The following is a 14,002-nucleotide window of genomic DNA, read 5'->3' on the forward strand; positions in this document are numbered from 1 at the left end:
TGGTTTTTTGGCGGGGCATGTGAGATCTCAGCTCCCCAACCAGGGATCAAACCCACACCCATTGCACTGGAATGTCCAGTCTTAACCACTGGACCGCCAGGGAAGTCCCATGCCTGTACTTTTGGGAAAAAAATAAATATCATTTATAAGTGAATTATTTCTCCAAAATAACTTCCCATCATGAATGAAAATTTCTCTGCCACCTGTTGGTTCTAACTTAGTTGGTCAGAAAAGGAAAAGAAAAAAGGGTCAAGGACAGAGCCAGGCTATGCATCATGACCAAGTTACAGTGAAAAAATGTGGCTACAGGTGGCTATTTTTAACTCCACATAATTTTTAAAGAGGTAATCTATATCCATCCTGTTAATCTATATCCATACCCACACCCCAAGGCCTCCCCAATTCTTACATTGAAGCCTTAAACCTCACCTTCTCCACTGTGACTAAATTTGAAGATAGGACCTTTAAGGAGGCAAAGTTAAATGAGGTCATGTGGGTGAGGCCCTTATCAGATAGAATTAATTCCTCATAAGAAGAGACACCAAGGACCTCCTCTCTCCAGGCAGACCATGTGAAGACACTGAGAAAAGGCAGCCACCTGCAAGCCAAAGGCCTCATCAGAAAGAATCAAACTTGCCAGCACCTCGATTTTGGACTCAGCCTCCAGAACTGTGAGACAATAAACGTGTTGCCTAAGCCACCCAGTCTGTGATGCTTTGTTATGGCAGCCCTAGCAAACTAACACACAGTAACACAGAAACCTAAAGCACCAAAAGGGCATACTGCAGACACCCTCCTAACTAAGCTCCACATAACCGAATTACTAGTTCATCTCCACGTTATCTTCTATAAAACATTCTGATGCTGGCAGCAAGCTGCTTGGCCAGTGGTCAGTTCTCCAGTGTGCCTGTACAATTCTGCTCTCACCTTCTGAACTATATGTTTACCAAGAGTCATCTGTATTTACTTCCAGTTCTGTATGCAGCAGCTGTATTTGTTACTGTAATCCTATACTGCATTATGTAACTTAAGTAAATTATTACCCAAGGGGGGAAAAAGTTACTTCTAAAAAGTTATACGCTTTAAAAAAAAAAAACCTCAAGGTAAATAAGTAACAAAAATACAAATGTGCATACACATCTCTATCAGGCGAAATGCAGGATTCTGCTCTCAGAGAGCTTTGCAAGAGACTCAGTTCACTGTGATTTTTAAAGAACTGAAAATACATTGTAGATAATAAATGATACTTATAGCTTATTCAAGGATGAAGACAAATTTCTATCGTACATGAAGAAAATGCCTTGGGTCTACATCTCAAGAATCAGAGTGTGAAATGAAATTCATATTTTACAGCAAGACAAGAAAAATTTAACCATCAAAAGCTTTCTCTGCCCTATGGCCTCCTCTCTCCCCTCTACTGTGCATTGTGTATCTGTATTATGTGTCAACCAAACCTCCCTACAAGCAGAAACACCTGCTCAACCATAAATAGCAAACATTCTCTTAGCACCCATAAGACAATTCCTAAAATATAACACTCCTTCATTATCTTGTAAGGAGCCACGATGACATTTCTCTAGACTGTGTAAACTGTCATTTAATATACAGCCCTCTGTCTAAAATACTTTTATAACTGCCTTGACTTCTAACAAGCAGAACGGTTCTCGAAGCTTTCCAAGATGCTGTTTCTGAGTTATAATCAACTTGGCTCAAATAAAATTTTCCATTTCTTTCTTAAACCAACTAATTAATTTTCCATTGACAACAGTTAATATGTGTCAAATTAAAATGCTCGTAGTGTGTATTTTTTTGATTCTCCACCTTAAATGACTTAAAAATCACTACTAAATGCGGATTTAAAATGCACTGAATACAGTCTTCCCCTGTACCATGAAAAAGAGGTCTTCATCTTCCTTCCATACAAATTGCCAGGCACTCAATTCAAAGATAACCTTGGCTCTGAGTTGTGCCTTTTCAGAAATGTTCCATGAGTGTTACACTGTCATCCATTCAAATATGTACTTACTTCCCTGTTACAAAAGGAATGCAGAAAAGAAAGCTGGCAGTCAGGGACACTTCATCAATTTACCCAGAGCCTACCTGTGCGCAGAAGGAAAAGAAAGTCCTGACCTCAAGTGGTCATTACCTTGCCACCATAGACAACGGTGCCACCTTCTTTCTTTGCTTCTTCCACTGCTCCAAGAAACATGCTTACTGCCTGTTTGGTGTGGAGTGGCCCATAGAGGACATTAGCTGGAGAGAAAAAAAGAATGCTCTTCATTTCACCCTAAAAGGCATCATTTAACTATTTTAACAGCTATCCCAATGAGCAGACCAATCCCTTCATATATCACTTTGGTTTACAGCAGGAGGTTTCAGCAACCTTTCTCTGCAAAGAGCCAGACGCTATTTAATGCTTGGTGTGACACGTGGCCTCTGCCATGACTACTCAACTGTACCAATGCAGTGCAAAAGCAGCCACAGAAGATATGCAAAAGAGCAGGTATGACTGAGTCCTCATAAGCTTTCTATAGAGAAACACAGAGGGTCAAATCCAGGCAAAGAGCAATCAATTCATCAGAGCACTGCAGTCAAAATATAGGCTCTGCTTCTTCATTACAGGGTGACTATTCTCTCAGAACTTCATAGGCCCAGCAGTCGTGAGCAAGTTAAGGGTGCAAGGGGGTTGGGGTGGGGGCAACGAGGTCAGACCACACAAGACTATAAACTTGCTAAAACGGGGCTCCAAGGCATCGAAGTTTAGTCCAAAAGCAATGAATGTGTTAATCAAGAGAGTGAATTATCTGATTACATTTTTAAAACTGCTCTGGTTATGCTGGAAGACAGAAATGGAAGCAGAGAAGTAAGGTAGGTGCCTCTCGTCACCTTGCCTGAGGGAGGATGGTGTTAACTCCAAAAAGGGAAAAGGAGAAGGAGCAGCTCCTCAAACTCACCCCACCTCAAGATCATTTCCCAAGCTCACCCACCAGCTCACACGAAACACTAAGATCCTAACTCAGAGCAGACTTGGCACCCTATATGCCCAATACGAACCTGCTTCATAGTCCCTTGGGACTCTCAGGACAGTGAAAATATACATATATAAGTAGAAAATCAGAAACTCTTATAACAGCAGCAGTTAGAAAGAAAATCTCTGAAATCAACCAGATACTCACAGTCCCAAGGGTTCCCAACACGGATCTGTGCGTAGGCCTTTTTAAGTCTATTGACAACTTCATCATGGATGTTTTCATGTAAGAACTAAGTGAACAAACATTCAAGGGATTAGGAAATACAAATGCACTATTAATAATACATATAAATAGTACAAATAAATGCACAAAATTGCTAACAATGTACAATTTTCTTTTTTTCGTGCAGCCTTATTTTGTTTTTTGCCCTCATCGTGAAACTGTGGGATCTTAGTTCCCTGACCAGGGATTGAACCCATGCCCTCAGCAGTGAAATCTCAGAGTCCTAACCACTAGACTGCCAGGGAATTCTTCCAATTTTTCTTAATAGCACTGATTTATACAGGTGATCCTGGAACAACATGGTTTTGAACTGCTCAAGTCCCCCTGTATAAAAATATTTTTCTAGAATAAATGCTACAGGACTACATGGTTCACAGTAGGTTGAAACAGAAGATTTTGAATACAGAGGGCCAATGATAAATCACACAGAGGTGTGCAGTACTGGAGTGGATTTTTCTAAAGACTATTGATGCTTTTGAACTGTGGTGTTGGAGAAGACTCTTGAGAGTGCCTTGGACTGCAAGGAGATCCAACCAGTCCATTCTAAAGGAGATCAATCCTGGGTGTTCATTGGAAGGACTGATGCTAAAGCTGAAACTCCAATACTTTGGCCACCTCATGTGACGAGTTGACTCACTGGAAAAGACTCTGATGCTGGGAAAGGTTGGGGGCGGGAGGAGAAGGGGATGACAGAGAATGAGATGGCTGGATGGCATCACCGACTCTGTGGACATGAGTTTGAGTCAACTCCGGGAGTTGGTGATGGACAGGGAGGCCTGGCGTGCTGTGATTCATGGGGTCACGGAGAGTCGGCCACGACTGAGCGACTGAACTGAACTACTGTCCCTATAGAAATCGATTTGGACTATGATCCAAACAGTATCCTTTAATATTTGACACTTAATAGAAAGGATACAATAGTATCCTTTAATATTTGACACTTAATAGAAAGCATAGCTATGCATATTTGCTCCAGGACACAAAGGAAAAACAAAAGTTAACCAAATAAAAAAATGCTTGACATTTACATCATTTCATAGTTTGCCATGTAATTAAGACTGTAATATTTTGGAGTATGACTGTTTCCTTCTAAGCTTTAATGCAATAAGTGCTTAAGGTGAAGAAATTTAATAAATTGTAAATACTTTATGAAAATTGTGCTTAAATGTTTTTGAGAACTTCAATTGAATAATGTAAAAACAAAGAAAAGATTTATATTCATTCACTGTAAAATATAGGAAAAGTGAAAATGAGAAGTCATGGCAAAAGTAAAGACTTAATTTCCCTATTATCTTATTCTAACTAATTTGGATTATGCTAATCTAATAAAGAATTTGTTCACATTCATTGTGGGTGAGAGGAAAAACTCAAAGCTAATTCCTCCATAATTCGATTTTTTTTTTTTAATGACAGGAGGAAAACTCAACAATAATTATTTTTAAAAAGGCAAATGTAGCCAAATTTTCTGCCTAATCAAAACTTGTTTGGCAGAAGTTTTCAGTAGCACAAGTCATGAAAATTAAGGTTGTATCCCATAAAAAAAATTTTAAAATTCAGCCCAAAACTAAGGGTGGATATTAAACTTCCCAAGCCCCAAACACTGAAGGGAAACCACTCTCATCATACTCACTTCATATTTACGTGCTCTATACACTATGTGTACAGACTTAGACACTTTTAAAGAGAGAATACACATACATTTACTTTACAGAAAATTATGCCACATCAAGTCAAATCCAAGACTTGACTTACAGGCCAAAATTTTTTTAATTTTTAAAATATTTTACTACTTAAAATGGCTTTATAAAAAAGCCAAAATTGTCTATCTTTTAGCAAACAGTTTCGAATTTTTCAAATGTTTTGTTGTTGCTGTTCAGGCTCTAAGTTGTGTCTGACTCTTTGCGACCCCATAGGGTGTTTGGGTTGTTTTATTCTCTAAGTGACACGGGACTCTGTCCACATTGTTAGGTGCAGGATTCAAAGCAGCTCTAATCTCCCGAGTCCAACTCCAGGGAGGGCTTGACCACATCCAGCTTGGGGCAGAGCTAAGGCAGAGACCCTGGCTGACCAGCACAATGCGCCAAGCAGCACAGAACAGTGCAGGAGCGTCAACCACGTTCAGAAACCGCAGGTTTCCAGTAGCGCTTCTTCACACTTCCTGGATGGTACAGTGTGTTAAAAAAGGGCAGTGGAAAAGCAGGACCCTCTCACACGCCCACACAGACACTCACCAGGCGCCTCGCGGTTGTACACCTCTGGCCGGCTGTCCCCACGGCTGCAAAGAGAGCTGACGGGACGACTAAGCTGAGGTCCGCATCCTCAAATGCTTAGGGAGACAAAACACACCATTAGTGTCATGAAGTAGGCTTCTTGACACTAAATGCTCTAAGATGATGCCTTTCGAAAGCACAGGAAGAGAACATCAGAACTACTTCTATAAGATGAGCAGGTTCACACTGCAGAGGCAACTTCTCTCCCAGGGAAAATGAAATGAGAATAGAGCGATGAGTTCATCCTCTCTGACCTGTTTTATCTTTCACCTCTCAGGAGTCTCTGATGCTGACTAAGCCTTGTCTGCACCCATACATGATCCCTTCTATAAGATACCGTTGTCTTTGTCAGTTTTACTTGCCTCCACCCTCAACCCCACGGCCGATTACAATGGCAGCTTCCCTGGGCCATAGAGAGCCCACTGGGACCCTTCTGATTTATTACCACCATCAAACCAAGCTCTCTAACTATATCTACACCCTCACCTGCATCAGTCCGTTCCCTTAAATACTACTTGTTCCCCCCTCTACAGAAATTTTTTCAAATCTCTCAAACCCCTCATGCCCTTTACTCCTGTACCAGATGACCTCACCCTGCACTTCGCAAAAAATCTTGGAGTGATCACACACCAAGCCCTTTCCTGCTTCCTCTGCAACTCTGAAGAGATCAACACAAAATCACCTCCAGATTCCTCTCCCCTTTTGTCTATATTCCTTCCTCCTGCTCTTCTGCCCTCTGAAGAAAAAACGAGCATTGTCTTTACAAGATTAACCCTGCCAGTGATACACGGTATTACTTACAACTCCTTCCTTTCCACCCCTTCCATAAACTTACAGTCCCAATTGCCTTTTACATCCTCAATTTTCCCCTGTCTAGTCTAACAGCATTCTCAGACTAATGTGATTGTTAAGAAGGTAGTTTATACAACCAAACAGACCAAAGTTCTTATCCATCCCCATCCCTTTTTTAGTTGTGTTATTTTCACCTTTTTAAGCCTCAGTTTCCTCATCCATAAAATGGAATACTATTATCTGGGGTACTAATGGATGATAGGAAGGAGTTTTACAAAGAGAGCTGTGCTCTGGGGTCTGATTGCCAGGATATAAATGCTGACTCTGTCACTTTAGGCACATATCATTTTAAGCCTAAGTGTAACCTTCAAATGAGATTAATAAAGGTATCTGCCTCAAGGGACTATTGTGGGGATTAAATGACATATGGCATAAAACAGCTTATCACAGTCCTTGTCAAACGCCCAGTGATCAATAAATGCTAACTGCATTTTTTAATCAGCTCTCTTTTACAAGATTAGAAGTTCATCCAGAACAAATCCTTCATCATACACTTTTTCTATTTCTGGTGTCCCCCAGAAACACAAAGGCATTAAAGACAATAATGATAGCAATGTACAATTAGGAAGTTTTTTATCATAAAATTCATAATTCTATGAAGTCTCAACCAACTGATATTCATTATATTATCCAGAAGTTATGCTGGTGGACTATTTCCTTTTGTGTCAAACAAGTGAAAAAGAGAATTAAATAATCTCTAAGACTATAGCTAAATGATAAAATACCTTAAGGAAGTATTCGTTCCCAATATAAAAACACTCAATATTCCATTGAAGACAAATTAGTATTTCTGGAAACAGATCATATAAGAGTGACTTATTTATTCGAGAGAAACATGTGGCCAGTTTAAAAGAAAAAAAAAGGAGAACAAGAAACATGCCACATTAGAAAGTCTCACACACAGGTTCTAAGCCCCAGGTAACATTTTCCAAACATGAGCACACCTTGTTCTGGCTCATAAGGAAAAGTTCCCACGCACAGGAGTTAGATCTCAAACACAACAGATGAGTTCTCACACGAGTTCTACACATTCAGGATGACTACTGAAGATATGTTAACCAGAAAACAAAAAAGGCAGCCTTACCTATAATGGCATTGTTTCCTCCAAGTTCTAATAAACTTCTCCCTTTAAAAATATATAAACACAAATTAATGCCTATTTCAGTTTATTGCACACATCTGCAAACCACAGCCTATCCCATTTATTTTCAGATTTAAAATATAGCATGAGCATAAATCAGTTGTACCTTAAGGAAAAGAAAAAAGAATGAGCATTGCATTAATGTCAAGATGACTGATTTTAATAACTGTATGATGGTCATACGACAAAAAGTCCTTGTTCTTAGGAAATACACAATATTTAAAGGAATACAATGTCTTCAACTTTCTCAAAAGGTTCAAAAACAATATACTCTCGCAATATATATGTGTTTTTTTGTGTGTGCGTGTGCTGCTGAAGAGAAAGTGATTTTATTTTTTTTTAAATTTATTTATTTTTATTGGAGGCTAATTATTTTACAATATTATATTGGTTGGTTTTGCCATACATTGACATGAATCCACCCCGGGTGTACATGAGTTCCCCTTCCTGAACCCCCCTCCCACCTCCCTCTTCCCCTTATCCTCCCCTCTGGGTCATCCCCGCACACCAGCCCCGAGCATCCTGTAACATGCATCAACCCTGAATTGGCGATTCGTTTCACATATGATAATATACATGTTTCAATGCCATTCTCCCAAATCATCCCACCCTCACCCTCTCCCACAGAGTCCCAAAGACTGTTCTATACATCTGTGTCTCTTTTGCTGTCTTGTATACAGGGTTATCATTTGCATCTTTCTAAATTCCATATATATGCGTTAGTATACTGTATTGGTGTTTTTCTTTCTGGCTTACTTCACTCTGTATAATAGGCTCTAGTTTCATCCACGTCATTAGAACTGACTCAAATGCATTCTTTTTAATGGCTGAGTAATACTCCATTGTGTATATGTACCAAAGCTTTCTTATCCATTCGTCTGCAGATGGGCATCTAGTGCTGCCATGTCCTGGCTATTATAAACAGTGCTGCGATGAACATTGGACTATGTGTGTCTCTTTCAATTCTGGTTTCCTCGGTGTGTACGCCCAGGAGTGCGATTGTTGGATCATATGGCAGTTCTAGAGAAAGTGATTTTAAAAATGGGGCAAGTGACTGGTAAAACTTATTAAAGAGTATATAGGATTCTTTGTGTTAGTCTTCGAATTTCTCTAAGATTGAAATTATATCCCCTTAAACTCCAAACAGTTAGTGTAAAATGGTGCAGTCACTGAGGAAAATTATGCGACAATTTGACAATTTCCCAAAAACTTAAACACAGTAAGTTTTCCACCTCTGGGTACTTAACCATAAGAAGTAAACAGGGACCGGAGTAGTATTTGCAACAGTATTTTTCACAATAGCTAAAAGGTAGAATCAACCCAAGTATCTACCAACAAATGCATAGATAAATAAACAGTGGCATAGCCATACAATGGAATAGCACTGTCTTAAAAAGGAAGTTCTGACACATGCTACAGGATGGATAAACCTTGAAGATACTATGCTAAGCGAAATAACTGAGACACAGAAAGACATCAACTGTATGATTCTATTTATAAGGGAAGGTTCTTAGAATAGTCAAATCTGAGACAGAAAATATAATGCTTGTTCCCAAAGGCTAGGAGAAGGAAGAAATGAGAAATTGATTTTTAATGGGTAGAGAGCTGGGAAGACAAAAAAAGTTCTGGAAATGGATGATGGTGACAGTTTCACAACAATATAAGTGCAAATGTACTTAATGCAACTGAATTGTACAGTTAAAAATATATATATATATAAACCAAATGTAAAGTTTTGTTATATATATACATATGTTACCACAATAAAAAAGTTTAAAAATTATGTGCTCATTGTAGAAAATTATTTGGAGAAAAAAAAATCAAATAAGCCAAAGGCATGGCACAAGTTACCATGAAATCTCTCCTCAGAATTTGAGACAGTGCCTTCCAATCTCTTTCCTATACATCTATATTCAGTTGAGATAATAATAATCTATTTTACTTTACTTCCTTAATACAAACCTATCAGTTCTTCTCTAAATTATTGAGCTATTTTTTTTAAACATCACAATATAGCGTTCCATCACCATGATATAAGCCAACTGTTATTTAACAACTTCTCTAGTGTTGCATATATCGGTTGTTGATTACCTACCTCTCATTTATCTACTTAGGTCAGGGGCAAAGGGTATGAATATTACAGCTCCTGATATGCTCTGCCAACTTACATTCCAGGAAGGTATACAGGAGGCTATGTACACCATTCTCATTTTACACTCCTGAGCACTGAGAGTTGAGATTTGTTTGCCTCAACTTAGAGCTGTGTTTATTACTGATCTTTTAAATATATATTTTTTCTTAACTGCACTTCAAAATCAGCTTCTATGTAAGTAACTTCTATTTACTTGTGATATTAGGAGCATATGTAACAACAGGAGAATATGTTCTCACCTCCACTACTCTGAAACAGTTAAGTATCAAGTGGATTTTTATTTTTAAAGGATTTTTTTTTATTAATTTATTTTATTTTTGGCTCTCTTGGGTCTTCCTTGCTGCATGGGCTTTTCTCTAGTTACAGATTGAGGGGGCTACTCTCTAGTGTGTGGGCTTCTCACTGAGGTGGCTTCTTTTGTTGCAGAGCACGGGGCTCTTGGGCATATAAGCTTCAGCAGCTGTGGCTTCTGGGCTCAAGAGCACCAGCTCAATAGTTGTGCACAGCTTAGCTGCTTCAAGGCATGTAGGATCTTCCTGGATCAGCGATCAAACCCATGTCACCTGCAGTGGCAGGTAGATTCTTTACCACTGAGCCACCAAGGAAGCCTAAACATCAAGTGGATATTAAATGACATGGAGATGGGGCTGTTATTACCAAAGCCACAGAGAGCTACATCATAAATGAGAAAAGAACAGATGCAAGTCTTCTATGCCGCATTCACTCTGGGTCCTGTACTCTGAATGGTCCTGTTTAAATCACGAGTTTCCTTTTTTTACTTGCGAAACTGGTCTGATACAGATTAATAAATACATTTGATATGATTCTACTACAGTCAGTTAGGGAGGGAATGACATCCTTTTCCAAATTATGGTATATCTGCTGTTAATATTAACCCACTATTAACTATATCTTTTCTTTTACTTGGACCGTCAGTCAAATAACCCCTGGGAAAAAACCCAATCTTTAGATTGCACATCCATAGCTGAGGGTATTAAAATGCTCATTATAAATCCAACACTTACCAAACCTCTCCTGTACCATAAGGGCCACCTGTTTTCCCACCTGAGTGCTCCCGGTGAAGGATAGCAGGTCCACTCGCTCATCCTTGGCCATTGCTGTGCTGCAGGGGAACAGACACGGTCGCTCAAGCAGAGAAACCCAGCAATGGTGGCATCTGACAGTACCTAACCCACTCTGGGAGCTCTCCATTAACAGAAATCACCTGAAGGATGTTGTTGAGATATTCCTTTGTGATACACCCTTCTTGTACTGATGGGTGACTAGCCATTTCAACTGGAACGTTTCCTTGATGAGCATCTCAGTTATTTTGAAGTCTCTTAAAACTGATTCTTTCAAGAATTAAAAGTTTAGGGACTTCCCTGGTGGTCCAGTGGTTAAGGCTCCATGCTCCCAATGCAGGGCGCATGGGATCAATCCCTGGTCAGGGAACCAAGATCCCACATGCTGCGTGGCTTAACTAAAAACAAATAAACTCTTCAAAATAAAATAATTAAAAAATATTTTTGAAAAAGAATTAAAAGTGCAAAGACTGTAGGGAAATATCCTAATCATCCCTCATAGAAGCTGACTTAGAAAGTCTGTGCTAGGATTTCCAGTTTCTAAGGAAGGTAGACCAGACACTGTCAATCTGAACCTCCTTGCTTATAGCTCAGTGCTTCAAAGGGTGTGGTGTGTGCCAAGCAAGACAGACACAGATTCAGACCAATGCAGGGCGGGAAATGCTTGATGACACCGTGCATGTGGGCTTCCCCAGGTCAGTCAGCACACATGGGCACTGACACTCAAGGGGGTTGCTGCTTAAAGCCCTCTTGCATACACTACTGTTATCATCTGAGCTATACCAAGGCCAACTTGAAGGACTGCATGTCCTAAGTACAAGAACAGAGTAGGTCAAAGGATAGACATGTTTTAAATGGCATTTAGATAATACTTCACTATATGCGCTCTTTATATGGGAGTTCTATTTTGTAAATAAAATTTCTAAAATGTTCTCACTTATCTAAAAAAAAAGTCTTCACTACTCCTTTTTGAGACTGCCCATTAAGTACGATAGATGGAGACAAGAGTAAGACTTTCACCACACCAGTAAGGGTTCTAAGACCTGACTCCTAGGAAACATCACCTAATAAAAGTCCAGGCCAGTAGAACCAGCTTTTACAATGGTTCAGAGAAAGTATAGTCCGTTCCAGTTGAAAAAGAGGTTGTGACATTCTGCCAAGTGAAAGAAGCCAAACACAAATCATACAAAATGTTGTATGATTACATTTATAAGAAATATCCCAGACAGGCAAATACAGAGACGGGAAGCAGAAGAGGGGTTGCCAAGGGAAGTGACTGCTATGGGAATCAAGTTCTTTTGAGGGGAGGGTAACAAAAATGTTCTAGAATAAAGTAATGAGGATGGCCGTACAACACTGTGACTATTCTAAAAACCACTGAATTGTACATTTTTAAAGACAGAACTTCATGCTATGTGAATTAAATGGCAACTTTTGAAAAACAATAAATCAGAAGTTGGGTCTCCAGGGTTCCCTTCTTTGGTCACAGAGGAACCCAGAGAATAGGCTACGGGTCCTTGGTGGGGAGTGAGAAGCCAGAGCACAACTCCACAGTTCTGCTTTGTAAGTGAGCACATTTGATAAATCAAGCGCCAGGAGACCACAGGCTGCACACCGGCAGTCATGTGTAACACAAACACCTTACAATAGAAGCTCTGGGCAATGAAAAAGACAACTCTCACTCGCCCTCCAACAACAGCTACATATCAATGAAGTAAAGCCCAGGGAGATCCGTTAGCAGTAAAGATTTCCAAACACCACTCTCACCTCCTCCACTATACTGGGTTTTGAGATCCTAGTAAAGAAGATTCTAGATGGTCATCCCAGGTCCTGCAGCAGAAAGACACTCTGGGCCTGCTGACTTACCCGATATCTGCTCCACCGCAAGTCAAGGAACAGACCGCACCAGGCAGCCTGTTGTCCTCCAGAACTCTGGCTATTATCCTAGAAGAGAAAAGGCGATTCTAAGGAAGGACTGATGTAATCTCTTACCATATTTTGAAAAATAATAAATTCCAACCACTTGGCTTGCCTTTTTCAACTTTCTCTCCCATCCCTCAAATATCTAGGCCTAGATTTCTCCTCACATACTAGAGGAGGTTTTCAAACACTTAAACGCAGAACCTTTTTTTCCCCCCTAAACTTCAGAAGAAGACAGGCAAAATACATAAAAGACCTAAAGCATCGGTCAGGAAGTTCAAGTGATCACTGTCCTTAAATATTTTCTGCCCAACTATGAAGACATCCGGTTCAAAGTGGTAAATTGACTGCAGGGCTTTTAGGGGGCAGGTGGGGGAGCCCTTTCTCACCACAAATCCATTAAAATAATGTTAAAGAAATAAAAAGGGATATATGGAATAAAACCCAGAAAGATGAAGAAAATGAAGGATAGCTCCCATTAGCCATGAGAGGTTTTGCCACATCTCTTCCAACCAGAGCCAGCTAGAGAAATGGTAAAGGATGAGACGGGAAAAAGGTTCCCCAAACCAAGAGGGGATGTGGAGGAAACAGCAGAGGGCGCAGGACCTGCCTGCAGAACCCAAGAAAGCTCAGGACTAGTGTCAGGACTGGCTTCCCACCAACCTCTCAGTCAGGAAATAGCGCCCCACCCACCAGACTAAAGTAAGGTGGACAAGCACAGTCTTCTCTTAGTCTGCTGCTTACAACTTAGGCTGTTAGAGTCAAATAAGAAACACAGTTCAGTGCTACTTAAATCTCATTTTAAGTTGTAAAATATGGCTCCAGTAATTCCGATTTCTCTGAAACAGGGTTCTTTCATTGATTTTGAGCTTCCTGAGGAGGAGGTGCCTCAATGGGGCAAGAATTCTTTTGATCCATCACCCCAAGCTACTGGCTACTTTCCACCTGAAATATCATAAAGATCTAAATCCTATACCCACTTCCATAAAAAAGATACCATTATCATACCCAAGTAAATTCTCCAATTGGCCCCCAAAATGTCCTTTACAGCTGTTTTCTTTCCTCCACCCATCAAGGATCACACACTGTAGCTGTCATGTCTGAGACTAAGGATCACGTTGTATAATTCTCTCCAGGGACTCAGGGTGTATCTACTGTCTGCCCAAGCAGCTGACTGCACCTGAAGGGCAGGCATTTTCCTTTGCACCTGTGGGTAAAAGTTAATCAAACCCTCTCTCCCTAGTGCATGAGAATCTGACCTTGGGTTAACTCTTCAGTTTTGTTCCTCAGCTTACCTTAATAAATGCCAATGTCAACAATGCTATCTAGAC

At 40.0% G+C, this 14,002-nt stretch overlaps 1 protein-coding gene across 4 annotated transcripts in view; it reads right to left on the reverse strand.

Annotated features, from left to right (window-relative positions):
• ALDH7A1 (aldehyde dehydrogenase 7 family member A1) overlaps positions 1-14,002 on the reverse strand; it is a 71,796-nt gene that overhangs the window by 39,574 nt on the left and 18,220 nt on the right. For all 4 annotated transcript variants that reach the window (XR_008686366.2, XM_055428710.2, XM_088838813.1 and 1 more), the window contains 6 exons: positions 12,618-12,695; positions 10,695-10,792; positions 7,461-7,502; positions 5,486-5,580; positions 3,177-3,261; positions 2,147-2,253 (listed from right to left, as the gene is read on the reverse strand). Coding sequence is in view for 3 of the 4 variants with exons in the window: in XM_055428710.2 (XP_055284685.1) it covers positions 2,147-2,253; positions 3,177-3,261; positions 5,486-5,580; positions 7,461-7,502; positions 10,695-10,792; positions 12,618-12,695 (505 nt within the window). In the remaining variant the exon portion in view is untranslated. The remainder of the gene's footprint in view (positions 1-2,146; positions 2,254-3,176; positions 3,262-5,485; positions 5,581-7,460; positions 7,503-10,694; positions 10,793-12,617; positions 12,696-14,002) is intronic.

Source organism: Moschus berezovskii, chromosome 8 (assembly GCF_049115385.1).
Source record: "Moschus berezovskii isolate FMDL1 chromosome 8, NW_MosBer_1.0, whole genome shotgun sequence".
In the NCBI taxonomy this organism is placed as follows: domain Eukaryota; kingdom Metazoa; phylum Chordata; class Mammalia; order Artiodactyla; family Moschidae; genus Moschus; species Moschus berezovskii.